The sequence below is a fragment of the Rhinoderma darwinii genome, chromosome 3 (genome assembly GCF_050947455.1).
Source record: "Rhinoderma darwinii isolate aRhiDar2 chromosome 3, aRhiDar2.hap1, whole genome shotgun sequence".
NCBI lineage: Eukaryota > Metazoa > Chordata > Amphibia > Anura > Rhinodermatidae > Rhinoderma > Rhinoderma darwinii.
In genome coordinates, this window is record NC_134689.1 from 112,643,319 (window position 1) to 112,666,331 (window position 23,013).

Sequence of the window (23,013 nt, forward strand, 5' to 3'; positions counted from 1 at the left end):
AGATGTATGTAACAAATTTTCAGCCACGGAAATATCGGCAACAAATCTGCCACATGTGAATTTATCCCAAACGCCTCGGACCTAGAGAGAAGATTGTGCTGGCTAATATTAGGCAGCAGCAAAATTACGTCTTCCCTATATCAGGGGCGTAGCTTAGGGGGGGCAACTTGGAGGGGGGCGCCAGCGCCACCTTCTCCTGCACTATAATTGTACCTGTGTCTATAGGACACAGGCACAATTAGAAGCAATGAATGGCCGGGTACGTTCCGTGCCCGGCCAGTCAACTCTTTTCTACGAGGGAAGCTGTATCGCGCTTCCGTCGCTGAAAGGCGCTGACAGGGAAAGTCATTCTGCCCAGCCAATCAGCGCCTTTCGTAGATGCTTCGTTCAACCCCCCAGGAGACCTGCGCAGAAGAGCGCAGGTCTCCATTGCTGCCGGCCGGCGTGGGAGCGGGATTAACGGGAGTTTGAATAGTTTGTTATTTTATTGTAATAAAAAGTGGGGGGGGGCACTATCTACAGGGGCACAGTGTATGGTGTGATTATAATTAGAGGTGCAATGTATGGCGCTATTATATGTAGGGGCGTAGTGTGTGGTATCATGAGAACTTTATCTTTATTTATAGGTGTAGAAATGTTGGAAAACTGAGAAGCTGAAGACATCTGAGCGGCAAGTTGCAGAAATGGGCTGTGACCGGGAGAAGTCATCATAGAGGTCTGGACCGGATGGAGAAAAAGAACTAGAATCTGAGATGTCACCGGTGAGTCACTTAATGTAAATGTTTATTCTGCCTCTAATCAGCACTGTATGATCTGCAGCGAGATGATGGGTGGTATGATTAGGATAGGATTTATTTTTTGCGAAACATCTCCCAGCATATCCACACCATTGGAATGGCCTTGCTGGGAGCTGTAGTTTTACGCTGTACATACCTATACGGCAGGGGTTGAACTAAATTGAGCTGTATTTGTGCTGGTGTTGTATTTATGTACTGAGCTTGGTTCTGGTGTTGTGTATAGAACTATATTGCTTGTAAAATGTACAAATGTTTTTATGCTCGAGTTACATAAAAAGAAATGTGGGAAAGAGATGACACGTCATTGATTGGTAGAGAAAACAAACACGACGAGGGGGAAGGAGATGTCGGGAAAGAGGTGTGGGGGGGGGGCGCCAAACTGAATCTTTGCCGCGGGTGATTAAGAACCTAGCTACGCCTCTGCCTATATGTAAAGCATTGCTTTACAGTCATAGAAAGACACACTAAATAAGCAATATATTTTCCTTTTATTTCTCAGCAGGATGAAAGAATGGAGATTTTGATTCAAAAGTTAAATATTTTATTGATTCGAGCTTCAAAAATGTCGTACAAGGTCTACACACATTAGTGTCATCGCTTCCATTTAGAATCCTTAGAACTCTAGGAATGTTTTTTCAATTATTATTTATATTACCTACATTATTCAGCTTACAGCACTGGGTACAGAAGCTGCAAGGAATTTTATTTATGCTCAAGACCGTTCTCCCTTACTATAGTTTTCATTCCCAGACAAAATAAAAAAACAAAAAAACCAATTCAGGTAATAGAATTAGAATAGAGTTGGTGCTGAGGGTGGTTTTACACGGGTAGACTACTGAACGGTAACGAGTGCCAATCGACAATTACATGCTGATCAACGCTCGTTTGCTTCACTGGAGACACGATCGTGGCTAGATGAGAATAAATAGTTAACACGGCAGTTAGTCCCCATACAGTCTGCATTAGATGTACTGCCGACAATCTACCATTTTTATGGCAGAATAAAAAGATACGAAGGGCTTATCGCTGCCATCTTTACGTAGGCCAATGATCGGGAACGAGTGTTTGTATGAGCGATCATTAACCCGATCGGCTCACGTAGAGGGGCCTTAAAGAGGTTCTGTCACCAGATTTTGCAACCCCCATCTGCTATTGCAGCAGATAGGCGCTGCAATGTAGATTACAGTAACGTTTTTATTTTTAAAAAACGAGCATTTTTGGCCAAGTTATGACCATTTTTGTATTTATGCAAATGAGGCTTGCAAAAGTACAACTGGGAGTGTTTAAAGTAAAAGTACAACTGGGCGTGTATTATGTGCGTACATCGGGGCGTTTTTACTTCTTTTACTAGCTGGGCGTTCTGACAAGTATCATCCACTTCTCTTCAGAACGCCCAGCTTCTGGCAGTGCAGACACAGCGTGTTCGAGAGATCACGCTGTGTCGTCACTTACTTCCTGCCCCAGGTCCTGCATCGTGTCGGACGAGCGAGGACACATCGGCACCAGAGGCTACAGTTGATTCTGCAGCAGCATCGGCGTCTGCAGGTAAGTCGATGTAGCTACTTACCTGCAAACGCTGATGCAGAATCAACTGTAGCCTCTGGTGCCGATGTGGCCGACACGATGCAGGAAGTGAGTGACGTCTCAGCGTGATCTCTCGAGAACACGCTGTGTGTCTGCACTGCCAGAAGCTGGGTGTTAACCAACAAAAGTGGATGATGCTGATTCGTCAGCATCATACACTCCCATTCCTAACGCCCAGCTAGTAAAAGAAGTAAAAACGCCCCGATGTACACACATAATACACGCCCAGTTGGACTTTTACTGTAAACACGCCCAGTTGTACTTTTGCAAGCCTCATTTGCATAAATACAAAAATGGTCATAACTTGGCCAAAAATGCTCGTTTTTTAAAAATAAAAACGTTACTGTAATCTACATTGCAGCGCCGATCTGCTGCAATAGCAGAATGGGGTTGCAAAATCTGGTGACAGAGCCTCTTTAAGGCTATGTTCACACGGGGTATTTTGCCGAGTTTTTTGACGCGGAAACCGCGTCGCAAAACTCGGCAGAAACGGCCCGAGAACGCCTCCCATTGATTTCAATGGGAGGCGTCGGCGTCTTTTTCCCGCGAGCAGTAAAACTGCCTCGCGGGAAAAAGAAGCGACATGCCCTATCTTCGGGCGCTTCCGCCTCGGACCTCCCATTGACTTCAATGGGAGGCAGGAGAAAGCGTATATCTCGCTGTTTTATGCCCGCGGCGCTCAATGGCCGCGGGCGAAAAACAGCGCGATAATTGCCGCGAAAATCGGCGTGCAGGGAGAGGAATATCTGCCTCAAAGTTCTAAACGGAATTTTGAGGCAGATATTCCTCCCCCAAAATACTCCGTGTGAACATAGCCTAAGGCTGGCTAGGTCTGGATGAATAGTTGTTTTGCAATTGCTTACCTGGAAACAGTCTCACAGAAGAGTACTGCTACTTCCTGCTGCTCATAGATTTCTTCAGGAGTCTTTACACTGACCACCAATGACATGTACCTGCCAGATATTACATAAAATGATTAGGCATTTCATAGATCAATATGGAATATTCCTGGGCACATACTAGAAGGCAACGTACACCAGGGCTTTTGGATCTGCAAGTATATATTTTTCACACCATAAACATAGAATGGTTTGCTAAAAAAAAAAAAAAAAAAGAAGAAGAGGCTGTTCATTTTTAAAGGAAGGAGGGGGCTCTTAAAATTTTCATCATCACTATTCCACCCTCCTGCTCTGTGCCCTTATGAAAGCTATGCCATCCAGCTAACACAGAGCAGAGAATGATCACATATACTGGCTGCCAGATTCTACTGCAGAATAAAACCTGTGCATTTCAATTGAGACGTGCCAACTGCGCGTGCACAGCCTTCAAATCTACTGTACAATGGCTCCTTAATAAAGTTTTGAATCTCCCAAAAAGAAAGATTTGTAAAGCCAGAACGCATTCAATTCCAATAAAAATAGCAATATTTTACTATACAACAGTAGGAATACTTGAGAATTTACGCTTAAATTAGTCTTGGTGAAGAAAGATTAAGCAAATTCAAAGTTTTTTGCCGCGGAAACCACGGCAAAGAACAGCTGAAATCGCTCATTGATTACAATGGGAGGCGGAGGGTTTTTTCCCCTGCGAGCGGAAAAACGTTTGCGGGAAAAAGTAGTGACATGCCCTTTCAGTCTCTGACATCAATGGGAGGCAGAGAAAGCATTTCTCGCTGCGTTTTTTGCTCAATGGCCGTGGCTGAAAAATGTGAAGTGTTCCTGAAGGAATTTTGAGCCAGATTTTTCCACCTGCAAACTACTAAATGTAAAAACAAAAGTCGTAAATATTGTTTCAAATTTCTTTAACCCGACCTCCCACTGTAAATCCACGTCGGCACTTGCTGGGCTCTGTGCAGTGCTGACGTGAATTCACGGTGGGTGTTAAAAAGCGCGATCTGGTGTCTCAGAGTAGCGTTAACACCCGGATTGCGCTGTGGACCCCTACCTCTGGTCCCGGAGACATGATCGGGATCTGATTGGTTCAGGTCCCGATCATGTGATCACAGGGAAAGTTTGTTGCTACAACAAAACTTCCCCAGGGACCGACTGCTGTCGGTTGTAACGGCAAAACCGGAAGCCATACAATGTCTTAATAGCATGACATGGTGCGGGGGGTTATATATGGCGCAGGCTCATGAGCAGAGCCCGCTCCATATGCTGCAGGTGTCAGCTGTGTATTACAGCTGACACCCAGGACTAAACTGACAGGAACAGCGATCGTGCAGTTACAGGAACCTGTAAAAATGACATTGTATTGTACAGTGTATTGTACCAGCAATCTAATGATCGCTGGTTCAAGTCTCCTAGGGGGGACTAATAAAATGTGTAAAAAAAAGTAGTAATTTAATTATTTTTTTCCCCACTAAGTTTAAGTAAAAAAAACCCTTCCCATTTTTCCTCTAAAGTAATGAAAAAAAAAAAATAAATAAATTGGTTTTGCTGCATCCGTAAAAGTCAGAACTATTACAATATACCATTATTTAACTCGCGCGGTGAACGGCGTAAAAAAATGAAAGCATTTAAAATAAATAAAAAAAAAAAAAAAAAAAAATCGCTGTTTTTTGGTCACCGTAGCTTTTAAAAAAAAATTTTAATAAGTGATCAAAAAGTTGTATGTACCAAAAAAAATCATACCAATAAAAACTACAGCTCATCGTGCAAAAAATAAGCCCTCACACCACTCAATCGACCAAAAAATAAAAAATAAACGTTATGGCTCTTAGAATGTGGTAAAACAAAACGGTTGTTTTTTTTTTTAACAAATCGTTTACTTTGTAAAAGTAGTAAATAAAACAACCATATAAATTTGGTATTAAGTCTCCGAAAAAATTTAATGGAGGAATCACAGCTTTTTCCAATTTCAGCTTGCAAAGAATTGTATTTTCAGTTTCCCAGTACATTAAATGGTACTATAAATGGTGTCACTAAAAACTACAACTCCTCCCACAAAAAATAAGGCCTCACACCACTCTGACGGAAAAATAAAAAAAAGTTGGGAGGCAAAAACTAAAACGAAAAGCAAAAAATGGATCAGTCCTGAAAGGATTAATTAATTTCTAAGGAAAAACCATTTATGACCACGTGGGGTATTGCTGTACTTGCTTTACAAGTGTAGGGGTGCTTTTTCTCCTTTGTGAAAATGAAAAAAATGCAACGTTTTTGTGGGAAAAAAATTTGATATTCATTTTCACGGCCTAATTCCAATACATTTTGCAAAAAAGACCTGTGGGGTCTAAATACTCACTATACCCCTAGATAGATGACTTAAAGAGGCTCGGTCACCACATTATTACTACAGTGCACTATCTCCTATATAAGGAGATCGGCGCTGTAATGTAGGTGACAGTAATGCTTTTTATTTAGAAAAACTATCTATTTTAAATCACTTTATGAGAGATTTTTAGCTTTATGCTAATGAGTTTCTTAAAGGGGCTCTGTCACCACATTATAAGTGCCGTATCTCCGACATACGGTGATCGGCGCTATAATGTAGACGACAGCAGTGCTTTTTATTTAATAAAACAATCTATTTTCACCACTTAGCGATTTTAGATTTATGCTAATGAGTTGCTTAATGCCCAAGTGGGCGTATTTTTACTTTAGACCAAGTGGGCGTTGTACAGAGGAGTGTATGACGCTGACCAATCAGCCTCATGCACTCCTCTCCATTCATTTAGTCAGCGCATAGGGATCCTGTTAGATCCTTATGTGCTGTCTTATACTAACACATTAACAATACTGAAGTGTTTTGACAGTGAATAGACATTCCACGGGATGTCTATTCACAATCTCTGCACTTCGTTACTCTGTCTGTGGTAGTCACAGCAGAGGAAGCGTAATCTCAAGAGATTATGCGGTAAATGACAGGTTACAGCGAGATTACGCTTTGCTCTGCTGTAACTACCACAAAAACAGTAACGAAGTGCACAGATTGTGAATAGACATCCCGTGGAATGTCTATTCACTGTCTAAACACTTCAGTATGGTTAATGTGTTAGTATTAGGCCTTATTCAGACGAACGGGATATACGTCTGTGCAACGCGCGTGATTTTCACACGCGTCGCACGGACCTATATTAGTCTATGGGGCCGTGCAGACATGTGCGTGATTTTTACTCAGCTTGAGTCCGCTGAAAAAAAAAGTCACGACATGTCCGTTCTCTGGGCGTTTTTCGCGCATCACAAACCCATTGAAGTCAATGGGTGCATGAAAACCACGCATGCCACACGGAAGCACTTCCGTGCGACCTGCGTGATTCGCGCAACAGCTGTGAAAAGGATGAATGAAAACAGAAAAGCACCACGTGCTTTTCTGTTTACAAACATCCAAACGGAGTGTCATAATGATAGCGGCTGCGCGAAAAGCACGCAGCCGCGCATCATTTGCTGAGGCCACACGGAGCTGTTAAGTGCCTTTTGCGCACGCAAAAAGCACACGCTCGTGTGAACTCAGCCTAAGACAGCACATAGCGATCCAAAAAGGATCCCTATGCGCTGACTAAATGAATGGAGAGAAGTGCATGACGCTGATTGGTCAGCGTCATACACTCCTCTGTACAACGCCCACTTGGACTAAAGTAAAAATACGCCCACTTGGGCATTAAGCAACTCATTAGCATAAATCTAAAATCGCTAAGTGGTGAAAATAGATTGTTTTATTAAATAAAAAGCACTGCTGTCACCTACATTATAGTGCCAATCTCCGTATGTAGGAGATACGGCACTTATAATGTGGTGACAGAGCTTCTTTAATGCCCAAGTGGGCGTGTTTTACTTTAGACCAAGTGGGCGTTGTACAGAGGAGTGTATGACGCTGACCAATCAGCGTCATACACTTCTCTCCATTCATTTACACTGCACTAGCGATATAGTTATATTATTATGTGCAGCTACATACACAAACGCTAACATTACTGAAGTCCTGATAATGAATATACATCACATCACTACCAACCTGGACGTGATGTTTATTCAGAATCCTGACACTTCTGAATCTTTTCTGTGAGATTCCAGCAAGGCAAGCGTAATCTCGTTTGAAATGACAGGTTACATCGTAATCTCGCGAGACTATGTTTGCCTTGCTGTAAATCTCAGAGACGCTACAGACATGTCAGGATTCTGAATAAACATCACGTCCAGGCTGGTAGTGATGCATATTCATTATCAGGAAACTGCAGTAATGTTAGCGTTTGTGTATGTAGCTGCACATAACGATATAACTATCGCTAGTGCAGTGTAAATTAATGGAGAGAAGTGAACGACGCTGATTGGTCTAAAGTAAAACACGCCCACTTGGGAATTAAGAAAGTCATTAGCATAAAGCTAAAAATCGCTGAAGTGGTTTAAAATAGATTGTTTTTCTAAATAAAAAGCATTACTGTCACCTACATTATAGCGCCGATCTCCTTATATAGGAGATAGGGCACTTATAATGTGGTGACAGAGCCTCTTTAAGGAGTGTAGTTTCCCAAATGGGGTAAGTTTTGGGATGTTTCATGACACCCAAAAGCTATTCTATCTAAATTTGAGCTCCAAAAGCCAAACATTGCTCCTTCCCTTCTGAGCTCTGCCGTGTGTCCAAACAGCAGTTTATTACCACATATGGGGTATTGCCGTAATCGGGAGAAAGAGCTTTAGAAATTTTGGGGCTCTTTTTCTCACTTATTCATTGTAAAAATTAAACAGGTCTATGTTTTTTCAGAAAAAAAGTAGATTTTTCTTTTCACAGTCTAATTCCACTAAATTCAGCAAAAAAAAACTAAAAAAAAAAAAAACTTGTGGGGTCAAAATGGTAACTAAAGATAGAAAAATTCCTTGGAGGGATGTGGTTTCCAAAATGGGGTCACTTTTGAGGGGTTCCCACTGTTTTGGTCCCTCCAGGGCATTGCAAACGCGACATGGCACTGAAAACCAATCAAGCAAAATCTGCGCTCCAAAATCCAAATGACGCTCCTTCCCTTCTGAGTTCCGCCGTGGGTCCAAACAGCAGTTTATTACCACATAAGGGGTATTGCAATAATCAGGAGAAACAGCTTTACAAGTTTTGGGGTGCTTTTTATTCTTTATTCCTCGTAAAAATGTTAATTTATATTTCAGAAAAACAGTAGATTTTCATTTTCACAGTCTAATTCCACTAAATATAGCAAAAGACCTGTGGGGTCAAGATTCCAACTGTACACACCTCAAGGAATTGATCTAGGGGTAGTTTCCAAAAGTGTGTCACTTTTGGGGAGTTTCCACTGTTTTGGCACCACGAGACCTCAAGGAGGCCCCAAAATCCTCTAGGTGCTCCTTTGCTTCTGAAACCGGTGCTTCAGTCCATTATCACACTAGAGCCACATGTGGGATATTTCTAAAAACTGCACAATATGGGCAATAAATAGAGTTGCGTTTCCTGGTAAAACCTTCTGTGTCAGGGTATGTTCACACGGCTTAACAAAATAAGTCTGAAAATACGGAGCCGTATTCAAGCGAAAACAGCTCCTGATTTTTAGACGTTTATGTAGCAACTCGCGTTTCTCGCGGCGTATTTTACGGCTGTTTTTGGAGCGGTTTTTCAATGGATTCAATGAAAAATGGCTCCAAAAACGTCCCAAAAATGGCCTGCACATTTTACGCGGGGTCTTTTCAAGTGCCGTATTTTAAAAACAACAAGTAACATTATGTCTTGTGGGAACAGAACACCGTAAATCCCATTGCAAGCAGTGGACAGATGTTTGGAGGCGTAATGGTGCAGTTTTTTTTCAGCCGTAATTTGAGGCGTAAACGGCCCGAATTACGTCTGAAAACACATCGTGTGAAAATAGCCTTACAGAAAAAACATTACAAATGAATTTCGGCAAAAAAAACCCAAAAACGTGCAAATTTCCCCTCTACTTTGCTTTAATTCCTGTGACACGCCTAAAGGGTTAAGAAACTTTCTGAATGCCGTTTTGAATACTTTGAGAGGTGCAGTTTTTAAAATGGGGTGATTTATGTGGTCTATCTAGTACATAAGGCCCTCAAAGCCACTTCAGAACTGAACTGGTCCTTGAAAAATAGCCTTTGGAAATTTTCTTGAAAATGTGAGAAATTGCTGCTAAAGTTCTAAGCCTTGTAACGTCCTAGAAAAATAAAGTTATGTGAAATCGTAACTATTTTGTTTGGCATTACTATCTGTTTTACAAGCAGATCCATTTAAAATTAGAAAAATCATAAGTTTTGCAAATTCTTAAAATTTTGGTGTCTTTCACAAATAAGCAATGAATTTAGTTACCAAATTTTTCACTAAAAGTACAATATGTCACGCGAAAACCATCTCAGAACTGCTCGGATAGGCGAAAGAATTCCAGAGTTACCACATAAAAATTACATGTCAGATTTTAAAAAAACCAAAATGGGGCTGGTCCTGAAGGCCAAAATGAGCTCGTTCCTGAAAGGGTTAAGTCAATAGTAAGATTTTAAGAAGGCGGTAACAAAAAGAAATTAAAAAAAAAAAAAAAAACACCATTTTGATCATGTGAAAGCAAATTTTTCAAATTAATGTTGAGTGCTGGATTATTATCTGTTCAGAAAGCTGGGTGGAGAGCCTTTCCATTCTACATGGGTATACACAAATTAAGATGCTTAGGAGCACGTCATTCTTCCTCATTTTAAAGTTGCACAAATTTATTTTTTTTTTTTTAAAAAGCCCAATAATCCAAGATGACCCTTACGCTTTAGAATTGGCAGGTATAGCTCTTCTACGCAACAAGTTTAGTTTAATACCTTGTACACATAGCCGTATTAAAAATTGTATTACATCACCCGTGAAGATTCACACAGAGGCTTTTAGCTTACAGATTTTGTAAAAAAATATGAAACGTTTGCGGCAAGTGGCATCGCATTTAGCAGCTACGCACCTCAGCTCAAACTCTGCACACAAGTTGTCATATTGTAGCATAGCCTTATGGGTCGATTTTGGATATATTCCAGGATCTTCAAGACTTTGTTCTCTTAGGACTCTTCGCAGGCATTCCAAACTTCGTAGTAGCTCTTGGGCCAGGGGTTGAAGTAAAACTCCATCTGCCTCTTCCACTTCAACATATGTGCCTCCTACCAAGAGCTTAAAAAAATATTTAGAATGATAAACCTATACTCCGGAGAGGAGGATTACTATTGACTTTACACACAACCATACCTCAGCAGCAAAGAGGAGGTGAGTGGTCATGGTATTATTCACAATGTCATCAGGGAACTTGAGGTGATAGTCTCTCTGTCTCCTCTTGGTTGGTACACACTGTTCCAGAATCTGCTCCAGTATTACAAGCATGCGCTCCTGCAGGCAGAAACAGAATTCCAGAAGAAAAGTTGGCCAACTTTATGGTTTGAAATATCCTTGAACCAAAGGTTAGAGACACCAACGCTGCCAAAGTAACCAGGAAGCCCAAAGTTAAAACGGTCATGACTGACAGACAAGTCTAGGTGATCGGTCAATACATCAATGCAGTAGTCCTGTGCAGTCACAACTGTTTTTTACCCAAGTTATCATTTCAATTGAAGAAAAATCCTACACCAAGCGGACATCTCAGGCTACAAGACTACTGCTATTTGTTGCAGTTCTACAATAGAGATGCAAAAATTGCTCAATTCAACGTGGGAACATCTCAGCTGTCCAAAATTGTAGTCGAAGTGGAAATTGCCAGATCTGGATATGGATAGAAACAATACCCCACAAAAGTCAATGGAACTTAAACATGATCTCAACAGTTGAGGACATCTAAAATGTCTTCTAAAAAGGACAAAAAACATTCGAAAGATAAGAATATTGAACAGTGAAAGGCAAGTCACACCGGATTAGTAGCGGTCTAATTGTAGTCCGTATTTGGGTACTATAAACCCTGCCACATAACCATATTGTAGAATAGAAAAATAAAGGTTGCACGAGCATGACAGGTCTACAAGCTTAGAAATTATCTAGAAAGCCTGACTTACCTGGCTGGTGTGTAACTGGCTGAGCAAAACCAAGTAGTTCTGAGGATCCTTCCGCACATCGAGGCATTGTAATTCGTGTACAATTGCGCTCACCTCCTCATCTACATAAAAGAACTTTGCCAGCAGACGAGGATCTGACTTCTGCGGAGCAAGAACAGAAATAAACTCATTATTTGGTCAAGATTGACAAGATTACACAGATGCCAATCTGCATAGCATGTGCCCCTAAGGTTCATCTTAGTACTGAAGGTTGTAGCAAGATTCACAGTGCCTCGTGTTCAGTAGTGTTGTGGCGTTAACAAAAAGGTGAGTGAGTGACAGCAGACTTCTTAAAGGGAACGTATCGCCTATATTTGTTTTTCACGAGATTTCGTTTCCATTGCTGGAAATCTCAAAGAAAAGAGTCAGAAGTATCAGGATTCTGAGTACACATGACGTCCAGGCTGGATGGTCATGTGTATTCATTATCAGGACACTGTAGTAATGTTAGGGCTTGTGTATGTGGCTGCACATAGTGATATATCTATATCGCTAGTGCAGTGTAAATGAATGGAGAAAAGTGCATGATGCCGATTGGTCAGCGTCATACACTCCTCTGTACAACGCCCACTTGGTCGAAAGTAAAAATACGCCCACTTGGGCATTAAGCAGCTCATTAGCATAAACCAAAATCGCTCCTAACGTTGTGAAACTAGATCGTTTTTTTAAATAATAAGCGCTGCTGTCACCTACATTACAGTGCCCATCTCCTTATGTAGGAGATAGGGCACTTATAATGTGGTGACAGAGTCTCTTTAAACCCATGATACATTTGTAAAGTTTTTCATTTTTAAGACAAGTCCGACCTTTAATCCCACAGTATTAATCCAGAGGAAGGCAAAAACCACTATAATGCGGATGCCAATTGCCTTATATTAGGGGGAAATTCCTTCCCAAGCAAAATAAACCCATTTATCGCGAGATATATATATATATATATATATATATATTTATTTTTTTTTCTTGACCTTGTACAAATGATCAACCATACTAACATCCTGTAGTAGATGGTTCCATAGTCCGACTGCTCTTAAAGAGGCTCTGTCACCACATTATAAGTGCCCCATCTCCTACATAATCTGATCGGCGCTGTAATGTAGATAACAGCAGTGGTTTTTATTTTGAAAAACGATAATTTTTGAGCAAGTTCTGAGCAATTTTTGATTTATGCTAATTAGTTTCTTAATGACCAACTGGGTGTGTTTTTACTTTTTACCAAGTGGGCGTTGTACAGAGGAGTGTATGACGCTGACCAATCAGTGACCTATCAGCATCATACACTTCTCATTGTTCCAGCCCATTGTTACAGTGTGATTGTGCAGTGAAAGAAGCTGGGCTGGAACAATGAGAAGTGTATGACGCTGATTGGCCAGCGTCATACTCTCCTCTGTTCAACGCCCAGTTGGTAAAAAGTAAAAACACGCCCAGTTGGTCATTAAGAAACTAATCAGCATAAATCTAAAATTGCTCGTAACTTGCTAAAAAATTATCGTTTTTCAAAATAAAAACCACTGCTGTTATCTACATTACAGCGCCAATCAGATTATGTAGGAGATAGGGCAGTTATAATCTGGTGACAGAGCCCCTTTAAGGTCCTTTTACACAGGACAATGACCGGACGAACGAGCATTCATACGAATGCTTATTTCCGATCACTGCCCTGTCTAAACAGTACAGCGATTAGCCGTCGAACGAGCAAAAACTTGATTGACTGATCGAATCATTTACGCTGCCATAAAAAGGGTTGCTAGTTGGCAGCACATCTCCGTGTAAACGGGATGTGCTGCTGACAAGAAACCAATTTATGGGGACCCTATACAGTAAGATTATTGCACCATGTAAATGGAGCGAACGAGCACCGATTGACATGTTGTATCAATATTTAGCCGACCAGTAAATCTGTCCACGTGAAAGAACCTTTACAGTAAAGAATCCCAGTCTAGGTTGTTGAAACCGCGGCATCTAAGGGGTTAAACAATACTCGAGCCCGCTAGTTATAGTTGTCGGCTGTAACATACAGCAGACGCCCTCATACGGAACAGGCTCAACCACGTATGAGTATGTCGGGAAGGGGTATATTTTACAGTCCACCAATATCCCCAAGTCCCTTTGAGTTGCCGTTTAAATCCAGTTTTTTTAATATTAAATACACAACTTTTCTAAAAACAAAATCCTCAGCCCAACAACATAACCTTACATTTTTCCACATTAAACTTAGTTTGCCACTTCTCAACCCACGCCTCCAGGTTCCCTAAATCCTTCTGTGGTATTCCATGACCCTCCTCTGTGTTGATTACTTTACAGAGATTAGTATCATCTGCAGATACTGCAATTTTAACCTAAGCCCTCTAGCATACCTCCCAACCATCCCGGATTCTGGGCAGTGTCCAGGCAGCCAGTGGTATGTCCCGTTGTCAACTGCATCTGTGTCCTCAGGACGCTGATACAGTTGAAACCAAGGGCAGAATAGGAAACAGTCAGCTCCCTGCTCCACTACGTAAAGCTAATCGTTAGCAGCTTGGAGCAGGCAGGTGTGATTCAGTGACATCACGCCTGTCCATGGCCAGCCACACAGAGCACAACTCGGAGGAGCAGAGGGACCTCCAATAAATTGTGGGAACGATGCTAAGGGTATTTTTTATTAGGCACTATACCGGGTATGGGTGGCATTATACTTTGTGGGGGCACTACGGGGGCTTCGCGTGCCACATCAGTTGTCCCCCTTTACAATACATGAAAGTTGATAGGTATGCTTCTACAAGGTAATTAACAAATATATTAAAAAGAAGAGGGACCAATACTGTGGGACACCACTGGGAACGGTGACCCAATCGGAGGATGTACTATTAATAACCACCCTCTGTTTGCCCCCAAACCTCCTTGCAGCCTCATTTTATGTACCAACTTTTTATGTAGCACAGTATCTAATGCCTTGGAAAAACCTAGATACAGATTTCTTTTTGTACCTTTTTTATTTTTTATTTAAATCTTTAATATCAGCAGGCAAAGAAAAGACTTAGTCCATGAGGTCTTCTAGACCTCTGGGACAGATTTTTCCTTCCTAATCCTATTGTTTCCCTTGGCACATGAAGGGCATCAGAGGGATCTGGCCTGCTACTTATTTCTCCTAAGCTTGTTGTTTGGTTGAGCCAAGAAAGTGTTAAAGAGACTCTGTCACTACATTATAAGTGCTGTATCTTCTACATAAGGAGATCGGCGCTATAATTTAGGTGACAGTAGGGCTTTTTATTTAATAAAACGATCTGTTTTCACCACTTTATTAGCGATTTTACATTTATGCTAATGTGTCTTTAATGCCCAAGTGGGCGTATTTTTACTTCAGACCAAGTGGGCGTTGTACAGAGGAGTGTATGACGCTGACCAATCAGCGTCATGCACTCCTCTCCATTCATTTCCTCCGCACATAGGGATCCTTTTAGATCGCTATGTGCTGTCTTATACTAACATTAACAATACTGAAGTGTTTAGACAGTGAATAGACATTCCACGGGATGTCTATTCATAATCTGTGCACTTCGTTACTCTTTCTGTGGTAGTTACAGCAGATCAAGCGTAATCTCATTGTAACCGGTCATCTACAGTGTAATTTTGCTAGATTACGCTTGCTCTGCTGTAAGTAACAGACAGAGTAACGAAGTGCAGAGATTGTGAATAGACATCCCGTGGAATGTCTATTCACTGTCTAAACACTTCAGTATTGTTAATGTGTTAGTATAAGACAGCACATAAGGATCTAGCAGGATCCCTATGCGCTGAGTAAATGAATGGAGAGGAGTGCATGACACTGATTGGTCAGCGTCATACAATCCCCTGTACAACGCCCACTTGGTCTAAAGTAAAAATACACCCATTTGGGCATTAAGCAACTCATTAGCATAAATCTAAAATCGCTAATAAAGTGGTAAAAACAGATCGTTTTTTTAAAATAAAAAACATTACTGTCACCTACATTATAGCGCCGATCACCGTATGTAGGAGATACGGCACTTATAATGTGGTGACAGAGCCTCTTTAAGAAGTTTGTCAGACATTTCAGTATCTGGCCAGCTTAGCTCAGTCTTTTCTTGCAGGAATACTACATTGGAACTATGGTAAATATTATTTAGTTTTTCTATAGTATTAGCAGAGGGTAGAGCGAATAAGTATTAGTGGGACGGATTGGTTTTGTTGCAAATCTGTTCAGTATTTTCTTTATGTGCCCATACTGCACCTACCTGTGACGTGATAAATTATTTTACATCCTAGGTTCCTAGCAGGGCAGATAAATCTAAATTTGGTATTTAAAGGAACAGTGTCATCACAAATTATTTTTTTATATGTTAAAGATGTTAGTGCTTTATTAAAAACGTTTATATTCATTTGTGTGTTTGTGTTTTACTTTTTCTTATTTTTACACTTTTTCTTCCCTATGGGGGCTGCCATTTTTTGTTCCATTTCTGTCTGTGTCGATTAACGACACATACAGACATGGAATACGGCAGCCACAGTCCCATAGGGACTGCGAACGGCTCCCGTCCCATTGACTTCAGTGTACGGCGTCTGTGTGGGAACTGCGCATGCGCCGCTCCCACACAGTCCAATTCGAAATTGGCGCCGTCCGGCGCCATTTTCCTGTGGACCGGAAGTCACGGCCGGACAGTAATATTACTACTTCCGGTCGCGGCTTCCGGATTTGTGCACTTGGACCAGCGGCAGCAAACGGAGCGGACGGGCCGGAGGGAGCCGCGGCGGCAGGAGCAGGTAAGAGATTTCAATGTATGTTCGTGTTTGTGTGTGTTTACTACTGTATGTAAACCTACTACGCTGTGTGTTAGCTCAAAAAATGGCGACACACAGCGTAGGAGGTTACACCGTTCAAACCCCTCGTTTATCCCGGCACTAGCCAGGATAAAGGAGGGGGGGATGCTGAGAGCTCACTAGAGCGAGGGCTTTTAACCCATTGTTGCAATGCTGCAATTTTGGGAATAGCTCCATCTAGTGACCAAAAATGGGTAGTATTATAAATTAGAATTAATTTATAATATTTCCTATTTCCTGACTCGTGAAAAAAATAAAAAAAATTTGAACCATGTTTAATCACCCACACACTAAATGTTTAATTTTTAAAAAAAAAACATGTTTTTCTGGCAACACATTCCCTTTAAAATCGTTCACCAAGAATGGTCATATTGTTGACTATTTTCACTGAGACATTGGGCAGCTGTGTTATCAGTAAATAGCTGATGGAGTTATCAGTAACCTGGGTGAGTTGAGACTAGCCCATAGGGAAAATGGAGCAAGAGATATCACCTATCCAGACCTACCTGATAAGGTTATCATTAGCAAACCTAGACATACACAGACATCACAAACTAATGAAGTTCATACAAAGAAAGAGATTGACTTGACGTTTTTTTAATTCCTACAAGAGAAAGTACAAGCAGAAAGCAGGTCTATGCGAACAGCACATACGAACAAAAACGGCAGACTATGAATCAGTCGCCTGGCAGGTTTAACAAGAAGCAATGATAAAGCAGAACATTGCAAAAATCACGGTGTAGGTCATGTTTATAAGTAACGCTTTAGGGCTGGGTGTTCATACTTTCATACGCACGTCATAATGAATGCGTGTCATACGATCTTGTGAGTAGCAACATGTCAATACAGGTCCCAAATTAAATATTTTTGTGTGTGTATATATATATATATATATATATACACACACACAATATTTTTTTCCCCATATTACACAAAATAGGTAATAGGAGTGAAAAAAAATAAACCAACCTGCATTTAAAAAAAAAAAAAAAAAAAAAAAAAAAGCCATTAATTGGCTACAGGAAACAAAGGACAGGTGGGAAGCACTGGACCAGCAGAGCTGCAGCGGCGGGGGATTAGAAAGGTAATACTTTTATCATTTTATGCAGTTTACTTCCATGGACAACCCTTTTAAGGAGGACCCATCAGCTTTCCTGACATGTTTCCAAGTAAATAATTATATTCCCCATATTAGAGCTATGCCTAGCATACACGAAGACTAATTTGCAAATGGCACAGAAAGATTTGACGGATCTGGTGCAAATGGTTTCCGTCTGTCACCGTTGTTTAAGGGTTGCCGTCGTTTTGATAGAATGAATAGCGCAGGCGACTACGGCATTGATTCAGTTAAAAGGACGGAACGGTAAAAAAAAAGAAAGAAACCATTTGCACCAGATCTAATCACTATTGAAATCAATATTGATGCAAACTGAAACCTACGGTTTCTGTTTATTTCAGTTTGGATTCCGTTCACAGGTTCCCCTGACTAAGCTCCAACAGAACCCATGAACGGAGTCCCAACGCAGATGTAAAAGAAGCTTAAAGAGGCTCTGTCACCAGATTTTGCAACCCCTATCTGCTATTGCAGCAGATCGGTGCTGCAATGTAGATAAGAGTAACGTTTTTATTTTTAAAAAACGAGCATTTTTGGCCAAGTTATGACCATTTTTGTATTTATGCAAATGAGGCTTGCAAAAGTCCAAGTGGGTGTGTTTAAAAGTAAAAGTCCAAGTGGGCGTGTATTATGTGTGTACATCGGGCGTTTTTACTACTTTTACTAGCTGGGCGTTCTGACGAGAAGTATCATCCACTTCTCTTCAGAACGCCCAGCTTCTGCCAGTGCAGACACAGCGTGTTCGAGAGATCACGCTGTAAGAGCGGAATCCCCAGCCGGCACTCTGCTCAGGGGATTCCGTTACTGGAGTAGCCCCTGGCGTCATTGTCCATATATGGACAGAGACATCAGGGGCTTCCTCTAGGAGTGAAAGCCCTAGCCAGGATTCCGCTCCTACAGGGAGCTAGAGTGCCGCTATCTACAAAGGGAGGTTAGCGCTACCTAAAAAGCCACTTTTGGCACCATCTACAGGGCATATCTGGGCAGTGACATCAGGGGAACCTCCCTTCAGGAGTTGCCGCTGATGTCACTGTCCAGATCTGCCCGGCCCGGAACGGATGCAAAACTTTATGCAAACCGGCCGGGCAAAATGGCTGATTTTACCGGCCGATACTCGGGCGGGACCCGGTCGTGTGAATCCCGCCTAAAGAGAGCTACTGTACTAGTAGTACTGACTGGTAATCCGTAATGTTCAAAGTTTGTTTACACACAAACAGTAGATAGATGTTTTAGCTAAACATTTGCCTGTGCATGATCCTTGTTACTCGGCTGCTCGGTTTTTACGGCCTGTTTGTAAGCACACACAATGCATTTATTATTCCCCTACTGCTGTGACCCATACAGGTTTTTAGAGCTTACTTCTGTTCCATACCTCATGCTCCTGTATGGGTATCAGGGTGTACATAAGTGTACCCACACACATGGCAGAGTTGTTGCAGAAATTTAGTAAATTCACAGCCGGATCAGATTTCCGTGCAGAACGTGTTCCGCAGCATGTGAATGCGATTTTTATAAAATCTCATTCTCACGGCTGGGACTGTAATCTGCTGCACGTTTTCTGCACATAAAACTCATCTACATTGGCGTGTTTCTGATAAGCTTCTCTACAAGACTTTAATGATACAACGGAAGATATGCAGCAAAACCACAAGAAAGACAATTTTTTTGGTGCGGTTTTTAAGTTTTGCTGCGTATTTCTGTAGAGCTACAAGGATAGAATTTGCAAGCAGAATCTAGGTATAAATTGACATGCCGCGGCTTCAAAACACACTGCGGGTCAATTTACGTACCGAAAAATCCTGCAGCATGGATAGGAGATCCTCTGGAATCTCATTATCTATGCTGGTACCGTATTAGGCTACGGTTCTGCTGCACGTAATACGCATCGTGTGCAATGGCCCTAATGACTCCACGAAAAAATAAAAAAGATACATGTGCAAAATTAAACCACGAAAAATAATGTTTTAAAAAAAAAAAAAAAAAAACATGTTAGATTAAGAACGCTGGCGTTTGGAAGCACTTTTTGATCGTTTAAATTGCCAGAAAAATTATTTGTGAAGGAGGTCATAAGGGGTTTCCAGGAGTCAAACAATGATGGCCTAACATGGGATAGGCAGGAGTCCAAACTAGCCCCTCCCCCCTGAACCTGGATCAGCAAAACAAGGCGGTCCCTTCCTTGTTTACACAAACATATTGGCTCATCTGTACCGCAACTCCGTCCCATTCACTTTAGATAAAAGTCGTCAACGTTTTATCTCCCGGAAAGGGAATTTTGAGGCAGCTTTTGACCTGTCTGCAATTTCTTGCCGCGGTTTTCGCCCACGGACATTGAGCAACGAGGGCAAAAAATGCTGCGAAAAAAACTTTCTACCTCCTACTGATTTCAATGGGAGGTCAGAGGCAGAACTGCTGCAAGAAGTGACATTCCGCCGCGCAGGGGGAAAGAAAAAACAAACAAAAGACACCGCCTCTCATTGAAATCAATGTGAGCCAGTTTCAGATGTTTTTTTGGCACGGATGCCGATGCGGTTTCCACGCCAAAAAGCTCAGTGTGAACTGAGCCTTAGGGATTAGTTCACACAGTTTTTTGGCGCTGATCTTGACACATAAACCGAACCGGAATAAGCAACAGAAACCGGTTGAAATCCTGTCCCTCCCACCACTGATTTCAATGGGAGGCAGATGCGCTTTTTTTTTCCCCAAATGGCTTTTGGCTGCTCGCGAAAAAAACAAAAAAATATAAAACGTTTGCAATGGTTGCCACCTCTGACCTCCCCGCAGCTCATTTCTGGGAGTCTTTTGCCCACGGTACTTGCATTAGCTTAAAGAGGCTCTGTCACCACATTATAAGTGCACTATATTGTACATGATGTGATCGGCGCTGTAATGTAGATTACAGCAGTATTTTTTTATTTAGAAAAACGATCATTTTTGATGGAGTTATGACCTATTTTAGCTTTATGCTAATGAGTTTCTCAATGGACAACTGGGCGTGTTTTACTATATGGCCAAGTGGGCGTTGTGGAGAGAAGTGTATGACGCTGACCAATCAGTGACCAATCAGCGTCATACACTTCTCTCCATTCATTTACACTGCAGATCGCGATATAGCTATATCGCTATGTGCAGCCACATAAACACACTATAACATTACTGCAGTGTCCTGACAATGAATATACATTACCCTCAGCCAGGACGTGATGTGTATTCAGTCTCCTGTCACTTCTCTGCACTTTACAGCACAGCGAGATCTCGCTGTAAATGACAGTTTACAGCGTAATCTCGCAAGACTACGCCTGCTGTGTTGTAAATCAGAGAAGTGCAGAGAAGTGACAGGAGTCTGAATACACATCACATCCTGGCTGGAGGTAATGTATATTCATTGTCAGGACACTGCAGTAACATTATGGTGTGTTTATGTGGCTGCACATAGCGATATGCTGTATAAATGACTGGAGAGAAGTGTATGACACTGATTGGTCAGCGTCATACACGCCTCTCCACAACGCCCACTTGGCCATATAGTAAAACACGCCCAGTTGTCCATTAAGAAACTCATTAGCATAAAGCAAAAATAGGTCATAACTCCATCAAAAATTTTGAGGTGTGAGTAAGGACGCCTAAGGCAGCATTCACACCAGGTAAATGCACATCAGAGGGGTCTCATGCACTCGGGACCTCCCTCGATTAGCCAGGGAGTCCATGTGAAGAGCCAGTCACTAGTGAGCACTCAGCAGGACCATGTTACATGGTCACCCCATTGATTTCAGAGGGGGCCTTCAGCACCCATACCCCTAGCAGTCATCTTTGAAAGACCTGCCTCAAGAAAGAAGGTTGTGCAAGGTGGAGCACCACATATATTACATGATTTATAGTTTACTTTTCAACTATTTCCTCAGACTTCACACAACATATTCACAATGCAGTGCTGGCCCCAGCTGCCATCTTGCTCTTCCAGGTAGCAGGTATCCGATCTGTTGGCAACACAAACCAACGCTACCAGCACCGCTATTCAATGTGATGCCAATTCCACAAGAGTGGGTTTAACCTGTGGGCCGCATCCTTTGTTACTGAACAGCGGATTAAACTGCTCGTGGCCGGGAAGTAAGGCTATGTTCACACGGGGTCTTTTGCCGAGTTTATTGACGCGGAAACCGCGTCGCAAAACTCGGCAGAAACGGCCCGAGAACGCCTCCCATTGATTTCAATGGGAGGCGTCGGCGTCTTTTTCCCGCGAGCAGTAAAACTGCCTCGCGGGAAAAAGAAGCGACATGCCCTATCTTCGGGCGCTTCCGCCTCCGACCTCCCATTGACTTCAATGGGAGGCAGGAGAAAGCGTGTTTTCTGCCCGCGGCGCTCAATGGCCGCGGGCGAAAAACGGCGCGATCATTGCTATTCACACGGAGTATTTTGGGGGAGGAATATCTGCCTCAAAATTCCGTTTGGAGCTTTGAGGCAGATATTCCTCCCCCAAAATACTCCGTGTGAACATAGCCTTAGAGAGGCTGCCTAACGGACACGAGCTACAGTGGGAAGCGGCATCCTTTCTACCAGCTTGCTCCATCTGCGTGAATGGTGCCAGCAGGTCTAGCTTATGTGGGTAACAAAGAAAGACTGGCAGCAGACATGCACCAACCCTCCGCACAGTGCACCAGGGATGGGTCCGGTTTCCACACCTGACTGACTTCACATCTCTCGAACAGGTTTTAAGTGCTACAATACTTAACCCTTTCCATCCCATAACGGCTCCACGACGCCTGCGAGGTGAGATAAAGCGTCATAGGTGGTCAGTCATATAATAACCATCACATAACTACGGATAGGGAAGATATGAAGAATGAAAGCTCAGCATCTACAATGAGAACTAGAGACCACAGGCTACGTGTTATTAACGCCAGGTGAGCGCGCCCCCTACCTTAGGTCTGTTCAGCCACCTCCGCACCACAGAGGGTAACATGGTCCCGTCCTGGCTCCCGGCTCTGACTAGTAAACTCCGTTCTCCCCTGTCACCACATGACTACGCTCCACACCTCACTCCTCCCTCACCTGTTTAAACAATGACTGGCGTGCTGACGTCACCACCGACCTGAGAACTGGGACATCTGCCGTGTGGTGTTCTCACAAGTGGGCGGGGCTTGTCCTGTGCTCGCCTGGTAGAGGGAGAGGTCTGGTCTCTGTGTACTCTGGTCACGATATGAACTGGACTTGTCCTGATAATGGATCTAAAATGTAAATACAGCTAACCATGGGAAGCAATGTCAAATAAATGAGAGATTGAGTAGAGGGGGAGTATTGGTCCTTCCACAGGGGCATGTTAATTGTTCCGTATGGGCCCTTTTCCACAGGCAAGTAAACGAGCGCCGACAATAAAGCCTGTCAATCGGCACTAGTTTGCTACATTTAAACGGAGAAATGATCGGGAGTATGGCGACAACCAATCGCTCGTCCCCGTAAGCTTTTATCTTGTCTGCAGGACATCACCTGAGTTCCTCCACACCAAACTCACCCAACCATGCCATTATGGACCGTGATTGTGCACTGGCGCACAGGCCTGCTGGAACAGAAAAGGGCCGAACCCCAAACTGCTCCCACACAGTTGGAAACATACAATTGTCCAAAATATGTTTGTATGCTGAAGCATTAGGCTGGGTTCACACACCCTATTTACCGCCGTAATTCGGGCGGTTTAGCCTCGAATTACGTCCGAAAA

At 42.4% G+C, this 23,013-nt stretch overlaps 1 protein-coding gene across 2 annotated transcripts in view; it reads right to left on the reverse strand.

Annotated features, from left to right (window-relative positions):
- The window catches only part of LOC142749043 (lateral signaling target protein 2 homolog), a 47,941-nt gene extending 25,534 nt beyond the window's left edge, over nucleotides 1-22,407 (reverse strand). Inside the window, exons 1-5 of one of the 2 annotated variants that reach the window (XM_075856574.1) lie at nucleotides 22,219-22,407; nucleotides 11,333-11,473; nucleotides 10,539-10,676; nucleotides 10,261-10,463; nucleotides 3,245-3,334 (exon numbers count right to left, since the gene is read on the reverse strand). In XM_075856574.1, the coding sequence (XP_075712689.1) occupies nucleotides 3,245-3,334; nucleotides 10,261-10,463; nucleotides 10,539-10,676; nucleotides 11,333-11,473; nucleotides 22,219-22,260 (614 nt within the window). In that variant the 5' untranslated portion in view covers nucleotides 22,261-22,407. The remainder of the gene's footprint in view (nucleotides 1-3,244; nucleotides 3,335-10,260; nucleotides 10,464-10,538; nucleotides 10,677-11,332; nucleotides 11,474-22,218) is intronic. The other variant, XM_075856573.1, reaches the window with a different exon arrangement.
- Between the last annotated feature and the right edge of the window lie 606 nt (nucleotides 22,408-23,013).